Source organism: Trichomycterus rosablanca, chromosome 4, assembly GCF_030014385.1.
Source record: "Trichomycterus rosablanca isolate fTriRos1 chromosome 4, fTriRos1.hap1, whole genome shotgun sequence".
NCBI lineage: Eukaryota > Metazoa > Chordata > Actinopteri > Siluriformes > Trichomycteridae > Trichomycterus > Trichomycterus rosablanca.
Genome location: NC_085991.1, coordinates 22,934,372 through 22,952,621, shown reverse-complemented (window position 1 = coordinate 22,952,621; position 18,250 = coordinate 22,934,372). Strand labels below are relative to the sequence as shown.

Sequence of the window (18,250 nt, the reverse complement as noted above, 5' to 3'; positions counted from 1 at the left end):
GGAACTTACAACTGAAAGCAATTGAGGGTTAAGAACCTTGCTCGGGGGCCCAACAGTGGCATCTTGGCAGCGGCTAGACTCAAAACAGAGACCTCCTGATTACTAGTTTGATATAGTAACCATGTATGTAACATGCTTAAAAATAATAATCTTATGTGTCCACAGGCTCGTGTCCACTAGGCTCACTTCAGTGTGACAATGGTGTCTGTTACAAACCAGAGCAAAAGTGTGATTTTATTGACAACTGTGGAGACGACACTGATGAGAAGGAGTGTGGGACTTCCTGTTCATTTGAAAACGGACGTTGTGGGTGGAAGAGTTCTCATGCTGACAATTTCGATTGGATGCTGGGCACTGGCACCGCCCAGAGCATCAGACCACCCTATGATCACACTCTAAAGAATGAAAACGGTAAGAAAATTTACATTAAGGTAAAAAGTTAATTATTACATGGCCAGTGCATACACCTACTTCAAATTTACACACAATCATTTTCACTTACAAACCCCAATGCCAATTTTTACTTAAAACCCCCATTCACTTAAACTTTTATACTACTGACTAATACTAATATAATACTAAAGAAGAGATTTTGCATGTTTCACTGACCAACTTGTATTTTGTAAACATGACCCCATTTTGCCTGATTCAAAAAAGTTGGGACAGGAGCAAATAAGGAGTTTATCAAATATTGAAGATACACTGTTTTATAATATTCCACAATAAGCAGGTGAATTGATAACAGGTGAGGGAATCGTAAGTGTTATAAAAGAAGGATCCACCAAAAGCTCAATTCTGGCAAGCAGTGATGTAATGTGGCTTACCACTTTGTACCAGACTTCATGAGAGACCTGCCAATCAGATAAAAAAAGAACATTGTAGGAGAGCAAATCATTTAGGTCTTTCAACATCTACTGTACATAATATCAAAAAAGCTCAGTTCACTGTAGGACAAGGTCGGGAACCACAGCTGAATATGCATGACGTTTGAGCCCTCAGATGGCATTACATGAAAAACCGTCATTCTAAAATGATAAGTATTGCCACATGGGCTTGTGATTACTTCAGAAAACTGTTGCTACTTAACACAGTCTGCCAATGCATCAGGAAATTTAACCTGAAACTTTAATATCTAAAGACAAAGCCATACAATTAGTCTATGCAGAAGTATTTCTACAGGAAAAGTCCCAAATTATTTAAAAGTGTATTTAATAGCAAAGAGGATGTTTCTCTTATTTATATTTATAGTTAAAAAATGCATATAACACATCATCAAAAAAACATCAAGTGAGTGATGTACCAGGACATACTGGAGGAGAATTTATTCTCCTCAAGCCAAGAAACTAAATCTAGCCATTTAAACAGGGCAACAACCTTAAAAAAGGCCAACATTACTTCACAATTTTCCTAAAAAGGTGCTTGTGTATAGCCCAGACAATCTCCTGCATGGATGGATGGATAGATGAATGGATGGATGGATGGATGGATACTTTGGACTCCTGTAGTTGAACAAAAAGAAGAACTAATACATAAATGATTACCTGATTATAATCAGTTAGAAATATTTAATTTGATTTGTAGTTCATCACAGGGACACTTGCAACCTTGTGAATTTGAAGACAGTAATGGGTCAAAACCATAATGGTGCAAAAACCCATTCCAAAACCATCCAAAAGCTGTAACTGACAACAACAACTTTATAACAAAGTACTGATATTACTGATTTGTGATTTGCTTGATATTTATAAGTATAGGGTTAAAAAACAACAGCCATTGTATATACACCAATCAGGCAAAAAATTATGAAATGCTCTGACGCAGTTGTCTAGCCATTACAGTTTGGCCCTTGTCAAACTCGCTCAGATCCTTATGCTTGTACATTTTTCCTGCTTTTAACACATCAACTTTGAGGATAAAATGTTCACATGCTGCCTAATATATCCCACCCACTAACAGTTGCCGTGATGAAGAGATAATCAGTGTTATTCACTTCACCTGTCAGCGCTCATAATGTTATGCCTGATCACTGTATGATGTGACTTTTAATGCACACATCATAGAGTATATAAAGAAAATAGACACTTTAAGGACGCCCTTTGTGAGAAGGGCCTGCCAACTCTCTCTTTTAGCTTTTTTCCTTATGATTCCCTTGCGCACCTCACAGCTCCTGAAACACCCAATCCTACAATACAACAAACCACAGATCAGTTAAACAAGTCTCAGAAGTGCTGCATCAGCCCTCACTCCATTTTCAATTCCGAATCATCCCCAAACCACTAGCTTCTGGTTTGGCTTCACTATATACCAAATACCTTTCTACACAATACATGACATAAATGTTAATATACTTAGTATTTATTGTACAAATTAAAATAGATCAATAGTTAGAAACCAATAAAAGAGGCTTGAATCTTAAAAAAGTGTATGAAACAGTTGTCTCTTCCAAGTTCAGAAAGAACCACACTGTAGCTGCTGGTGGTCTTCTTTATCCAGTGTGTTTTTGTTTAGCTGTGGTAAATCAGAAGGCTTTTCATTTGTAAGGCTGGCACCAGATTGGATGCTGTCAGATCTCTGAAATTGATAAAATGGCATAAGTCCACATATACTGTATATACTGTTTCACCCTCAGGTCACTTTGTGTATATGGCGGCAACTCCAGTGGGTTTAAAGGGGGATAAAGCTCATATGAGAAGTTCTGTATGGAAGGAGTCTAGCACCACCTGCAAACTGGCATTCTGGTACTACATTTCCCACAAGGCAACAGGAGTCATCCGTCTTTTCTTAAAGGTAAAGCAAATGATCATACCTGTGCTCATTAAAATAGTGGACTGGAGTGTTTGAGAGACACTGACGTTTGGATACCACATTATAGCACATTCATAAGCAATACTTAAAGCATGTATAAACTAATGATATACACTAATGAAAGAGGATTAATAAAGAATGAATACATTTTTGTATCAACTTAAAATTAGATTTTGAAGATGATTTAATGCATGTTTGTACATTTGAATTATTGACTGTAAATTACTGTGCTTCTACAATTTATTAATTTAAATTCATTTGAATTTTATGGCATAAAATATGTTTATTCAGTTCTTTATCACATTGAAAGTACAACCCCAAATCAGAAAAAGTTAAGACAGTATGGAAAATGCAAATAAAATACAAATGCAGTGTTTCTTACATTTACTTTGACTTTTATTTGATTGCAGACAGGATGAACCTGAGATATTTCATGTTTTGTCTGCTCAACTTCATTTCATTTATTAATAAACATCCATTCCTGCATTTCAGGCCTGCAACACATTCCAAAAAAAAGTTGGGATGGGGTCAATTTAGGGCTAGTAATGAGGTGAAAAACTAAATAATTATGTGATTTCAAACAGGTGATGTCAACAGGTGATTGTAATCTTGGTTTGGTACAAAAGCAGCATCCAGGAAACCTTTGTCAAGTACTACAATACATTACATGCACAAATGCCACTTAAAACTTTACTGTGCAAAAAAGAAGCCTTATGTTAACCATGTCCAGAAGTGATGGATTGGAGGCATCTAGGATGGACCATCACACAGTGGAAACGTGTATTGTGGTCAGATGAATCAGCATTCCAGATCTATTTTTGGAAAAAATAGACACCGTGTGCTCTGGACCAAAGATGAAAAGGACCATCCAGACAGTTATCAGCAACAAGTCCAAAAGCCAGGGTCTGTCATGGTATGGGTCTGTGTCAGTGCCCTTGGCAAAGGTCATTTACACTTCTGTGATGGCAGCATTAATGCAGAAAAGTACATTGAGATCTTAGAGTAACATATGCTGCCTTCAAGACGTCATCTTTTCCAGGGACGTCCATGCATTTTTTAACAAGACAATGCAAAACCACGGGCGGCACGGTGGCTAAGTGGGTAGCACTGTCTCCTCACAGCAAGAAGGTCCTGGGTTCGATCCCCAGGTGGGGCCGTCCGGGTCCTTTCTGTGTGGAGTTTGCATGTTCTTCCCGTGTCTGCGTGGGTTTACTCCGGGTGCTCCGGTTTCCTCCCACAGTCCAAAGACATGCAAGTGAGGTGAATTGGAGATACAAAATTGTCCATGACCATGTTTGACATAACCTTGTGAACTCATGAATCTTGTGTAATAAGTAACTACCGTTCCTGTCATGAATGTAACCAAAGTGTAAAACATGATGTTAAAATCCTAATAAACAAACAAACATGCAAAACCACATGCTGCACACATTACAAAGGCATGACTGTGGAAGAAGAGGGTACGGCTACTGGACTAGCCTGCCTGCAGTCCTGACCTGTCCCCAATAGAGAATGTGTGGAGAATTTTAAAACGAAAAATGCGACAACGACGACCCCGTACTGTTGCACATCTTAAGACGTGTTTGCAGGAAGAATGAGACAAAATAAAAGCTGAAACGTCTTTTAAGTGTGGTGAAAAGAAATAGCAACATTACAAAGTGGTAAATGCTTTACTGTCCCAACTTTTTTTGGAATGTATTACAGGCCTGAAATGCAGGAATGGATGATTATTAATGAATTAAATGAAGTTGACCAGACAAAACATGAAATATCTCATGTTCATCCTGTCTGCAATTAAATAAAAGTCAAAGTAAATGTAAGAAACATACTGTCCCAACTTTTTCTGATTTGGGGTTGTATATAGCAGTGGTGCTTCATGTGAGATTTATGAATAAAAACTGAAACCCTTTCAGTTTGAGGGTAAATTGTGCTGTTCGTATTTTCTCCCTGCATCTAAGGTATCATAAACTCCATAAGCCACATAGCAAAGGAACTTCCCTTGTTTTTAATTGTGAACAGTGAAGATTTTGTTGGATTGACAGGCTTTTGAGTGCATCAGGTTACTATTATGAGTAGGAAATTGTGGATCAAATTGTATCTACATAATTAATTCAAACGGTCTAAAAATTATGACTTTTAATATTGAGGTTTACAGTGAGTGTATATTAGTAGAACAAACTCTGGAACTTAAATATACAGTCTCTATTGCTTCATTAAGGCTCAGTATGTGCCATATGTTCAGAGGGTAAAGCAATGCCAAACTGTCCATGTGGTCATCCAGACACCCTTACAGCCTTTTTAACCATCTGGCCCTGCACTCCAGACAAAGTAACCTTAGGTTGCTAAGGGCTTGTACAATAAATACTGATAAAATAAAATGTTTGCAGTAAATGTCATTTAGAAGCTAATGCATGCTTGTGTAAAATAATAAAAGGGAAGAGCAGACATTAATCGTATGCATAATATGCACAGCTGATGCAATTGTTGTGTCTAAAAATGTATTAACGTCATGTTTTACACTTTGGTTACATTCATGCCAGAACAGATAGTCACTCATTACACAAGATTTATCATTTCACAAGTTTGATGTTAAACACAGTCATGGCCAATTTTGTATCTCCAATTCACCTCACTTGTTGCACAGCTTTGGACTGTGGGAGGAAACCCATGCAGTTACTGGGAGAACATGCAAACTCCACCTGGGGGACCACCCCACCTGGGGATCGAACCCAGGACTTTCTTGCTATGAGGTGACAGTGCTACCCACCGAGCCACCATGCCGCCCTTTTTATGACAACAGGGTGCCACAGCTGTTATAGTGGGGTCCTGAGGACCCAGGTTCTATTTCTTACTTACAAACTGTTTGGGGTGGTGTTTGTTTTATTTGCAACAATTTTCACAGTTATCCTAAGTGAATAACCCACAATGCATGTAATTACCTCATGTCATATCAATTACACTAATTGGTTTAGCTTTAACGGCTGTTTGGGCGGCACTGTGGCTCGGTGGGTAGCACTGTCGCCTCAAAGCTAGTAGATCCTGGGCATGATTCCCATGCTCTGGTTTCCTTCTACAGTCCAAAGACATGTTATTCAACATGTGCCTGACCAAGTTAAACAGGCAGATCATGCAAAACAGGTTTACTAGCAGAAGAGTAAGCGATTGCAGGACATATTCAGATTCTACATTTTGTGTGAATAAATGTGTTGTCAGCACGGTGGCTCTGTGGGTAGCACTGTCGCCTCACAGCAAGAAGGTCCTGGGTTCGATCCCCAGGCTGGGCGGTCCGGTTCCTTTCTGTGCAGAGTTTGCATGTTCTTCCTGTGTCTGCGTGGGTATCCTTCGGGAGCTCCGGTTTCCGCAAACAGTCCAAAAACATTCAGTCAGTTCGGTTAATTGGAGACACTGAATTGCCCTATATGCAAATGGGTGTGTGTAAGTGTATGTGTGTCTGCCCTGCGATGGACTGGCCGCCCGTCCAGGGTGTTATTGTGTGCCTTGCGCCCATTGAAAAGCTGGGACAGGCTCCAGTTTTTAAACTCCTCACTGTCACTGCTGGACTGAGAATAGTCCACCAACCAAAAACATATCCACTGATGAAGATCTCAAAGATGACACACTCAAACAGCAGCAATAGATGAGTGATCGTCTCTGACTTTACATCTACAAGGTGGACCAACTAGGTAGGAGTGTCTAATAGAGTGGACAGTAAGTGGACACAGTATTTAAAAACTCCAGCAGCACTGCTTGTCTGATCCACTAATACCAGCACAACACACACTAACACACCACCACCATGTCAGTGTCACTGCAGTGCTGAGAATGATCCACCACCTAAATAATACCCGCTCTGTGGTGCTCCTGTGAGAGTCCTGATCATTGAAGAACAGCATGAAAGGGGGCTAACAAAGCATGCAGAGAAACAGATGGACTACAGACAGTAATTGTAGCTCTACAAAGTGCTTCTATATGGTAAGTGGAGCTGATAAAATGGACAGTGCGTGTAGAAACAAGGAGGTGGTTTTCATGTTATGGTGTATCGGTGTATTTTCTACACCAAAAATGGACAGACCTCAGACCTTTGGCCATAACAGCACGATTATTTTTCACCATCTGCTAAACCCACCTCCTGCCTCGTATTGCTGGATTAAGTGAACTCAGTGAAACAAGTTCCAAGGGAATCTAAACGCATGTGTATAACCAAGAATTCAACTAAGTTTGAAAATGTAACAATGTTTTATGCTTCAAAGTGGGACTGGAACTATATAAAAATCTAAAGTTATTACATACAGTTCAATATCATTGTCGTTGAATGTCATGCTTGTTGAGTGTCGTATTCAAATCTATGGTTCAGTTCAGGCTGGTCCACTATTTCTCTATGATTAACATCAACAAAGGTGCAAGAGCACAAATCTAGAATGTAATAGTAATCTCCTGCCTTAAAACTTTACTTCAGTGGCTCAGCCCAAATGATCAAAAACAAACTGAAACTACACCTCCATACAATAACTATTTCTCCCATAATGTAAAAGAGAGTTTTTTCTTGCCACTGTTGCCCTCGGCTTGCTCAGCAGGGTTTTTGGTCGGTCGGTCCTGGATTCTATAAAGTTGCTTTGAGACAATGTCCATTGTAAAAAGCACTATACAAACAAAGTTGACTTGACTTGCATTTGGTTATGTAACTTTATTCTGACACCTACCAGATACAATCCAGCAGTCTTGAGACACTGCTCCCACCTAGGGGTGACAATAAGATAATAACAAAGTCAAAAGTCAAAGTCAAAGTGAACTTTATTGTCATTCAGACTATACAGCTAGGAGTGCACAGCTGAACGAGATTGCGTTTCCCAAGCTCCAATATGCAGAATATAAAACAAAAAAAAGACACAAGACAAAATATACATTAGGTTTTAAAAAAAGATATACATTAAGTGAAAAAAAAAAACACTATTGCACATACATTGTAAACAGACATAAAATACATGTTAAGTAAAGTAAAAAATATATACACACTAAGTAGGAAATATTGCATATAATTACACCCGAAATACAATGCGGCCTGGTAATAAATAGCCGGTACAGGTCCGCGGCCCGGTGGTTGGGGACCACTGTGCTAGACCACTGGGTCAGAATATCTCCAAAACTGCAGCTCTTGTAGGGTGTTCCCGGTCTGCAGTGGTCAGTATCTATCAAATGTGGTCCAAGGAAGGAACAGTGGTAAAACGACGACGTTCATGGGCGGCCAAGGATCATTAATGCACGTGAGGAGCGAAGGCTGGCCCGTGTGGTCCGATCCAACAGATGAGCTACTGTAGCTTACATTGCTGAAGAATTTAATGCTGGTTCTGATAGAAAGGTGTCAGAATACACAGTGCATCGCAGTTTGTTGCGTATGGGGCTGCAAAAGGGGGACCAACACAATATTAGGAAGGTGGTCATAATGTTATGCCTGGTCGATGTATTCGTTTTACATTTACTGCTTTGCGGCTGAGCTGTAGTTGTTCCTGAATCTTCACTTCACAACAACAGCTCTAACAGCTGACCAAGGCAGTTCTTACTCTCACAGGGCAGAAATATGATAATCTGACTTGTTGGAGAAGTGCCATTATTATGACAATGCTATGTTGAAAGTCTCTGAGCTCTGTGGTACAACCGTTTTTAGTGAATTTTAAGCAGTACTCTAGACCTAAATGAACAAGAAACAGAAAGTTCAAACAAAGGACAGTTGGAAACAAGAAATCTGTATTTATGATGTGCATACTATTCTGAGAGTGTCTTTTAAAACAGACTGGCAATAAAAAATAACCCTTTCTTTACTCAGACTATCCACTTTACAGTCTGCACACTCCTTTCACCTTCTCTACATTTTATTACATTACAGACACATTCTATAATAGATTGAGTTCAATTTTTGTCACACAATTCTACACAAAATAGCCCACAATGACAAAGTGAAAGCAGGTTTTTAGACATTTGTGCGATCAGATTTATGGTGAGCAATCAGGGAGGACGGGCCTTGTCCAGGGAGAGGAGCAGGAACCCAAAAGGTCACTCTGACAGAGCTCTAGTGTATCCTTGTGGAGATGGGAGAACCTATCAGAAGATCAGACATCCAGACAGTACTCCACAAATCACTCCTTTATGGTAGAGTGGCCAGACGGACGCCGCTCCTTAGTAAAAGGCACATGACAGCCTGCTTGGAGTTTGCCAAAAGGCACCTAGAAGACTCTCAAACCATGAGAAACAAGATTCTCTGGTCTTTTTGGCCTGAATACCAAGCGTCATGTCTGGAGGAAACCAGGCACCACTCATCACCTGGCTAATGCCATCCCTACAGTGAAGCATGGTGGTGGCAGCATCATGATGTGGGGATGTTTTTCAGCAGTGGGACTGGGGTGACTAGTCCTGATGGAGGGAAAGATGAATGCAGCCAAGTACACCGACATCCTTGAAGAAAATCTGCTCCAGAGCGCTCTGGACCTCAAACTGGGGTGAAGGTTTACCTTCCAACATGACAACGGCCCGAAGCACACAGCCAAGAGAACAAAGGAGTGGCTTCAGAGAAAGTCTGTGAATGTCCTTGAGTGGCCCAGCCAGAGCCCAGACTTGAATCCAATCAAACATCTGTGGAAAGAGCTGAAAATGGCTGTGTACCGACACTCCCCATCCAACCTGACGGAGCTTGTAAGGATATGCCAAGTCCAGAAACAAGTGTGCCAAGCTCGTAGCTTCTTTCCTAAAATGTCTTGAAGCTGTAATTGCTGTCAAAGGTGCATCAACAAAGTATTAGGCTAAGGGTGTGTACAGATATTGTGTGTGGATGTTTATGACAAAAAATGAACTGAATCTATTACAGAATAAGTCTGTAATGTAATACACTGTGGAGAAGGTGAAAGGGGTGTGCAGACTTTCTGGCTTGACTGTATATAAGAGCATGCATCCCAGAAAACTGTTTTAGGATTTTACTGAGTAGATTAAATTTAAGCCATTGTAAGTACTATACAATATTGTATAATAATATGAGTAGAATTTGTAATAGCCATAATAACATTACTTACTAAAAATATAATAAAAACCACTTCTTGAAAGAATAATTGAGAATATTGTCTGTGGTAAACTTCTGCACAATAATAATACAAATTATACAGTGGACTATAATAAACAGTAAATGACAGTTCATTAATTTGATTTTGGTTTCACATAAAAATGATAAAATCAGCTGGTACACTTAATATGATTTTTAAACAGCTATGTTAAACAAGAAGTAGGTGGAAGTGCAGGAAACGCAGACAAGCTTCTATAGAGACTTTTGAAGGTCTTGGTGAGATACAATTTATAGCCAAAAGTATGTGGACACCTGACCATAACCTTGTTAGACATTTTATTCTATTACTGTAATTGCACCCCCCCCCTCCCCCCTTAAGGAAAGTCCTTTAGTGGCACTGATGTTGTAGAAGGTTTGGCTCATTATAATCTATTTCAATGGTGTTTACTTGGGTTGAGTTCATTGCTCTGAGAATGCCACTGGAGTTCCTTCAAATCTAATTAATCAAACCAGTGCTGTTTTACCACTTTACTGCTATTAAAGAATGTATATTATCACAAGCTATTTAATAAAAAAGGAGTAATGCTATTACATAATTACTGGAAAATAGAGTTCATTTTTGCTGCTGTTTATTGCTTGTTTATTTACTGTTTATTTCTTGCATGCATTTCTTTACAAACTGACAGCCTTAAAAGCAAATATGCTCATGATTGACACTCAAATGGTACTCAGGTGGATTGGCTACTCTCCACTTGCCCAATGGGTATACAGTGGTACCTTGAAACTCAATGTCAATTGGTTTTGGGAGTGGCGCTGAGTTTTAAAGGCGTTGAGTTTCAAGGTATTTTTTTCCCATTAGGATGTATGGGAAACCTGTTAATGCGTTCCATGGTCCCGTACACTTGACTGTATTTTAGGCTAATGTAAAATAATGGGGTTGTTTTTGAGACTTATACACTAAAAATAACACAAATATAATATAAAAAACACTGAAATAAAAAGCTGATTCTTACAATATCTCAGCACCCCGAGCTGTATCACAAGTTTAAAAGTGAAACAGGAGGAAAATGCAGCTAAACACAGATGGACATGGGCGCTTTCAGAGTGAATCTGATGGTTATTCCACACAAATGCAGTTTTGTCTCATATGCACACTTTGATGACGTATTAGCGCTGAACAAAGCGACTGTTCATTGTTAATTTCAAATTAAATAAATAATAGTTTAAAAAACAAACTGAACACATTTAAGGGAGTTTAAGGGAAACGAAGGGTAAACATTTCTCGACAAAGGGTGTTGAGTTTCAAAGATTTTGAGTTTAGGGGATGTTGAGTTAGTTGCAAGGTACCACTGTACATGTATTAGCATGTGAAGCCTAAGAGAGACCACTTCTTCACTCCTGTCCAGTATTTCTGGGCTTGGCATTGGATCCACTGCAACCCTGAACAGAATGAAACATTTACTGAAGATAAATAAACAAATAAATAAGTGCTCATTTTAAGTGACTGGATTTAAGTTAATTGGAATTTAGGTGATTTATTGGATTCATTCAATGGTCCATCTCTGAATAAACAGTATTGTTGTTTGTGTAATGCTTAGACCGAGAGTGAGATGAAAGAGATGTGGATGGAGCAAAGCATGATGCCTGAGTGGAGGCGAGCCGAGGTGCTCCTGAGGAACCTGAGGAATTTTGAGCTTATCTTTGAAGTAGTGCGTGTGAGGGATGTTAGCGGCGGGGCAGCACTCGACGACCTGGAGTTTATTGACTGCACCCGCAGTGAGTACCTCTTTTTCCATATTCATGTAGCGTAACCTCATAGATCATTGTTTCTCACTTCAGTAGTTTTTCCTTTCTAAGCACATTTGATTCATGTTGTGGAATCTATTTTAATTTGCTGTGTTAAGTCACTGAAGAGTACAATCAAGGATTGCTAACAACAGGAATTTGGAAATATTACCACACAGCAAGGGTGTCAGACTTTAGTCCTCGGGCATTAAAACGGTTTAGCAAAAAGAGTTTAGCATTGTACCTCATTTAATTATATTTTTTATATTTGTTTTTTTTTGTATTTTACCCCTTTTTCTCCCACTTTTAGCGCATCCAATTTCTGCCCGTCAATCATCCTCTCACTAATGCTGGTCCCTGCTCCTGATTGGGGAGGACAAGGCTGCTTCACGCCCCCTCCGACACGTGCACAGCAAGTGAACATCTTATCACCTACACTTGACGAGTGCAGTACAGTGCTGTGTACGGAGGGCCACACCCTCTACCGCACTCCTTTCCCATCTCCGTGCAGGCGCCACCAACCAGCCAGCAGAGGTCGTAATCGCACTAGTCTAAGAGAGAGTTCCCATCTGGCTTAATCCCGCCCCTATCTGAACAACAGGCCAATCGTTGTTCATGTAGCCGCTCAGCCTCAGCCAGAAGGCAGAGCTGAGATTCGATACGATGTATTTGAAAACTCAGCTCTGGTGAACAGGGTGTGTTTTACCGCTGTGCCACCTGAGCGGCTATATTTGTTTTTATTAAATGAATGAATCTTTTTTGCTTAAATATAGTGTTTCCTGTAGCTGCCCGCAGTCAGCTACAACACCGGTGCTCGCCTACAAAGCCAAAAACAGACCTGCCCCAAGCTATCTTAGAGAACTCATAAAACCCCACTCTGTACCACACAACCTCCGAGCCACTAGTCTCGCTCAACTTGATCCTCCACCCAGAGCTCAAGGAAGACACGCATCAAGGCTCTTTTCTGTTCTTGTACCCAAGTGGTGGAACGAGCTTCCTTCGTCTGTCCGAACATCTGAGTCTCTCACTGTCTTCAAAAAACGATTAAAAACCCACCACTTTACTAAGCACTTAAGCTAACATGTACTTACTAATTTTATCTTATCTTATCTTATTTATTTCTTGCATTTTAAAAAACCTTTGGTTCTAACAGGGTTTCAGCAGATTTGTGTTCTTGGACTGTTGTCTACTTAAACTAGAGTAAGGTAATGTTCACTATGGAAGCACTTTTTTAAGCCGAAAATGTAAATCTATTGTTGGTCAATTCCCGCACACAATTTCTTCATCTTCCGACTGTTAAGACCCGTCTAGGGTTAGGCTGTAACATAAATTGGGTGTGGTTGGATGGAAGCAGTTCTGTGGTAAACGAATATCTAACTGGAAATATATGGTCATACAGCACTCAAGTAACAAACAGATGAAACTGAGACGTAACAAGTGCAAGTCATGATTTTATAAGGTAATAAAGAGAGATGTTGTACAGTGCACAGGGACAGTCGGTTGCAATATTTATAAGAGGGGAAAAACAATGATCACAGCAATATACAGAAAATAACACACAATTACGATTTACAACTACAAAGTGTCTACGATGAAATCACATATATACGAAGCTCATGAAGACTACTCAGTGGGGTCACAACCATTTACACAGGATCACATTATACGCAGCATTAGCCAGAATGAAGCTCACTAAGAAACACACTAGTTAACCAGCAGTAGCGAAGAAGCACACCTCCGTTAATGGCAGTGGCTCCTTGACAGTCTGCTGCTTGTTAATGATAAGGTCCTTCTTCCTGCATGCAGCCTGATTGGTGGATGACGCTCAGCCTTTCCAGAAATCATAGCAATACTACAGGAAGAAACTTCTAGTCCATTCAGTGATCTATTTGCTAAAATTTGCTACAACCCCAAATCAGAAAAAGTTGGGACAGCGTGGAAAATGCAAATCCTCTTACATTTACTTTGATGATTGCAGACAGGATGAACCTGAGATATTTCATGTTTTGTCTGCTCAACTTCATTTCATTTATTAATAAACATCCATTCCTGCATTTCAGGCCTGCAACACATTTAAAAAAAAAAGTTGGGACAGTAAAGCATTTACCACTTTGTAATTTTGCCATTCCTTTTCACCACACATTCTCTACTGGGGACAGGTCAGGACTGCAGGCAGGCCGGTCCAGTACCCATACCCTCTTCTTCCACAGCCATGACCTTGTAATATGTGCAGCATGTGGTTTTGCATTGTCTTGTTGAAAAATGTATTGATATGTTGCTCTAAGATCTCAATGTACTTTTCTGCATTAATGCTGCCATCACAGAAGTGTAAATTACCTTTACCAAGGGCACTGACACAGCCCCATACCATGACAGACCCTGGCTGATAACAGTCTGGATGGTCCTTTGGTCGTCTTTGGTCTGGAGCACACGGCGTCCATTTTTTCCAAAAAAGACCTGGAATGCTGATTCATCTGACCACAGTACACGTTTCCACTGTGTGATGGTCCATCCTAGATGCCTCAGAGTCCAAAAAAGTCGACGCTGCTTCTGGACATGGTTAACATAAGGCTTTTTTATTGCACAGTGAAGTTTTAAGTGGCATTTGTGCATGTAACTCTGTATTGTAGTGCTTGACAAAGGTTTGCCAAAGTAATCCCTCACCCATGTGGTTATATCAGCTATTGTTGAGTGGTGGTTCTTGATGCAGTGCCGTCTGAGGGATCGAAGATCACAGGCGTTCAGCTTAAGCATACGCCATTTACGCACTGAAATTCCTTTCGATTTCTTAAATCGTCATTTTCTCACACATTTGTTGACAAACTGGAGATCCTCTGATCATCTTTGCTCATCAGAGACTCAGCCTTTCCTGGATGCTGCTTTTGTACAAAACCATGATTACAATCACCTGTTGACATCACCTGTTTGGAATCACATCATTATTTAGTTTTTTGCCTCATTACTAGCCCTAAATTGTCTCCATCCCAACTTTTCTTGGAATGTGTTGCAGGCCTGTAATGCAGGAATGGAGGTATATTAACAAATGAAATGAAGTTGAGCAGATAAAACATGAAATATCTTGAGTTCAAACTGTCTGCAATCAAATAAAAGTCAAAGTAAATATAAGGTACACTGCATTTTTATTTTATTTGCATTTTCCATACTGTCCCAACTTTTTCTGATTTGGGGTTGTACAAAACATAGTGGAAGGAGCACACAAACTAACGACACAAATATACACCAACTGTCTGAAGGGCATAATAAGACCTTTCACTTTTATACAAATACTTCTAACATTATATCATGGATAAAGAAGCTGATGCAAGTAAGAGCAGCTCAGATGGATCAAAAACACCTGTTGAGAATAAAAAATACCAGACTTCTGATAATATTCTGGTGGTTCTTGATCTAAACAGTGGGAACCACTGCTTTTAATTGCTTAGTGGGTAAACAGCTTTACAGCTCAAGTAAAACACACACGCAAACACACACCTACACATTTGACACATTTAGATTAGATGTCATTCTGCCTCACACCTTTTAATTTCCCATAAGCCTTGCTAGTTAATAATGTTCATGTAGCAACATGATCACCAAGACTCTTTGGTCAGCTTTCAGCGTTTGCCTTTTAAAGTCTAACCCCTAGTGATAGAGCAACAACATTTGCGAGTGTTTTCTCACCCTGCATTATCCATAGCTCATGCACAGTGCAATTCACAGATCTTGGACGCATGCCGGGCGGCACGGTGGCTCGGTGGATAGCACTGTCGACTCACAGCAAGAAGGTCCTGGGTTGGATCCCCAGGTGGGGTGGTCGGGCTCCTTTCTGTGTGAAGTTTGCATGTTCCCACAGATGCTCAATTAAGTTTAAGTCTGGGGAATTAGGGGGTCAGGGTAGTACTTGGAAGTCTTGATCATGCTTTCTAACCAATGTCAGACATTTCTAGCCATGTGACATGTGGCATTGTCTAGCTGGAAGATCCCAGCCACCCCAGGAAAGACAATTTTACCCATGGTACTTTTAGCCATGACAGCACGAGGGATATACAGTATGTGCAGACAGCCTATCACATACCTTGTATACCCAACAGCTCATGAAACATGACTTCCTTCATAAGCTACGTGCTGCCGCCGTCGAAAGTAGGAGGTGGTTATAATAATGTTACCCAACTGTGTATATATACAGTATATATATATATATATATATATATAAACTGATCAACCATAACATTAAAACCACCTCTTTGTTTTTACACACATTGTCCATTTTATTGGCTTCACTTACCATATAGAAGCACTTTGTAGTTCTACAATTACTGAATGTAGTCCATCTGTTTCTCTGCATGCTTTGTTAGCCCTCTTTCATGCTGTGGTTCAATGGTCAGGACTCTCCAAGGACCATTACAGAGTAGGTATTATGTGGGTGGTGGATCATTCTCAGCACTGCAGTGACACTGACATGGTGGTGGTGTGTTAGTGTGTGTTGTGCTGGTATAAGTGGATCAGGCACAGCAGCGCTGCTGGAGTTTTTAAACACCTCACTGTCACTGCTGGACTGAGAATAGTCCACCAACCAAAAATATCCTGCCAACAGCGCCCCATGGGCAGCGCCCTGTGACCACTGATGCAGGTCTAGAAGATGACCAACTCAAACAGCAGCAATAGATGAGCGATCGTCTCTGACTTTACATCTACAAGGTGGACCAACTAGGACACGGTATTCAAAAATCCACTCATACCAGCACAACACACATTAACACAACACCACCATGTCAGTGTCACTGCAGTGCTGAGAATCATCCACTACCTAAACAATACCTGCTCTGTGGTGGTCCTGACCATTGAAAAACAGCATGAAAGAGGGCTAACAAAGCATGCAGAGAAACATATGGACTACAGTCAGTAATTGTAGAATTACAAAGTGCTTCTATGGTGGTTTTAATGTTATGCCTCATCGGTGTATATATATATATATATATATATATATATATATATATATATATATATATATATATATATATATATATATATATACAGTGTATCACAAAAGTGAGTACACCCCTCACATTTCTGCAAATATTTCATTATATCTTTTCATGGGACAACACTATAGACATGAAACTTGGATATAACTTAGAGTAGTCAGTGTACAGCTTGTATAGCAGTGTAGATTTACTGTCTTCTGAAAATAACTCAACACACAGCCATTAATGTCTAAATAGCTGGCAACATAAGTGAGTACACCCCACAGTGAACATGTCCAAATTGTGCCCAAATGTGTCGTTGTCCCTCCCTGGTGTCATGTGTCAAGGTCCCAGGTGTAAATGGGGAGCAGGGCTGTTAAATTTGGTGTTTTGGGTACAATTCTCTCATACTGGCCACTGGATATTCAACATGGCACCTCATGGCAAAGAACTCTCTGAGGATGTGAGAAATAGAATTGTTGCTGTCCACAAAGATGGCCTGGGCTATAAGAAGATTGCTAACACCCTGAAACTGAGGTGGCCAAGGTCATACAGCGGTTTTCCAGGACAGGTTCCACTCGGAACAGGCTTCGCCAGGGTCGACCAAAGAAGTTGAGTCCACGTGTTCGGCGTCATATCCAGAGGTTGGCTTTAAAAAATAGACACATGAGTGCTGCCAGCATTGCTGCAGAGGTTGAAGACGTGGGAGGTCAGCCTGTCAGTGCTCAGACCATACGCCGCACACTGCATCAACTCGGTCTGCATGGTCGTCATCCCAGAAGGAAGCTGACGCACAAGAAAGCCCGCAAACAGTTTGCTGAAGACAAGCAGTCCAAGAACATGGATTACTGGAATGCCCTGTGGTCTGACGAGACCAAGATAAACTTGTTTGGCTCAGATGGTGTCCAGCATGTGTGGCGGCGCCCTGGTGAGAAGTACCAAGACAAATGTATCTTGCCTACAGTCAAGCATGGTGGTGGTAGCATCATGGTCTTGGGCTGCATGAGTGTTGCTGGCACTGGGGAGCTGCAGTTCATTGAGGGAAACATGAATTCCAACATGTACTGTGACATTCTGAAACAGAGCATGATCCCCTCCCTTCGAAAACTGGGCCTCATGGCAGTTTTCCAACAGGATAACGACCCCAAACACAACCTCCAAGATGACAACTGCCTTGCTGAGGAAGCTGAAGGTAAAGGTGATGGACTAAACCCAATTGAGCACCTGTGGCGCATCCTCAAGTGGAAGGTGGAGGAGTTCAAGGTGTCTAACATCCACCAGCTCCGTGATGTCATCATGGAGGAGTGGAAGAGGATTCCAGTAGCAACCTGTGCAGCTCTGGTGAATTCCATGCCCAGGAGGGTTAAGGCAGTGCTGGATAATAATGGTGGTCACACAAAATATTGACACTTTGGGCACAATTTGGACATGTTCACTTTGGGGTGTACTCACTTATGTTGCCAGCCATTTAGACATTAATGGCTGTGTGTTGAGTTATTTTCAGAAGACAGTAAATCTACACTGCTATACAAGCTGTACACTGACTACTCTAAGTTATATCCAAGTTTTATTTCTATAGTGTTGTCCCATGAAAAGATATAATGAAATATTTGCAGAAATGTGAGGGGTGTACTCACTTTTGTGATACACT

The 18,250-nt window shown here is 40.5% G+C and overlaps 1 protein-coding gene across 1 annotated transcript in view; it reads left to right on the top strand.

Annotated features, from left to right (window-relative positions):
- The window catches only part of malrd1 (MAM and LDL receptor class A domain containing 1), a 118,508-nt gene that overhangs the window by 53,004 nt on the left and 47,254 nt on the right, over window positions 1–18,250 (top strand). The window contains exons 19-21 of the mRNA XM_062993528.1: window positions 166–411; window positions 2,630–2,787; window positions 11,449–11,626. Of these exons, the coding sequence (XP_062849598.1) occupies window positions 166–411; window positions 2,630–2,787; window positions 11,449–11,626 (582 nt within the window). The remainder of the gene's footprint in view (window positions 1–165; window positions 412–2,629; window positions 2,788–11,448; window positions 11,627–18,250) is intronic.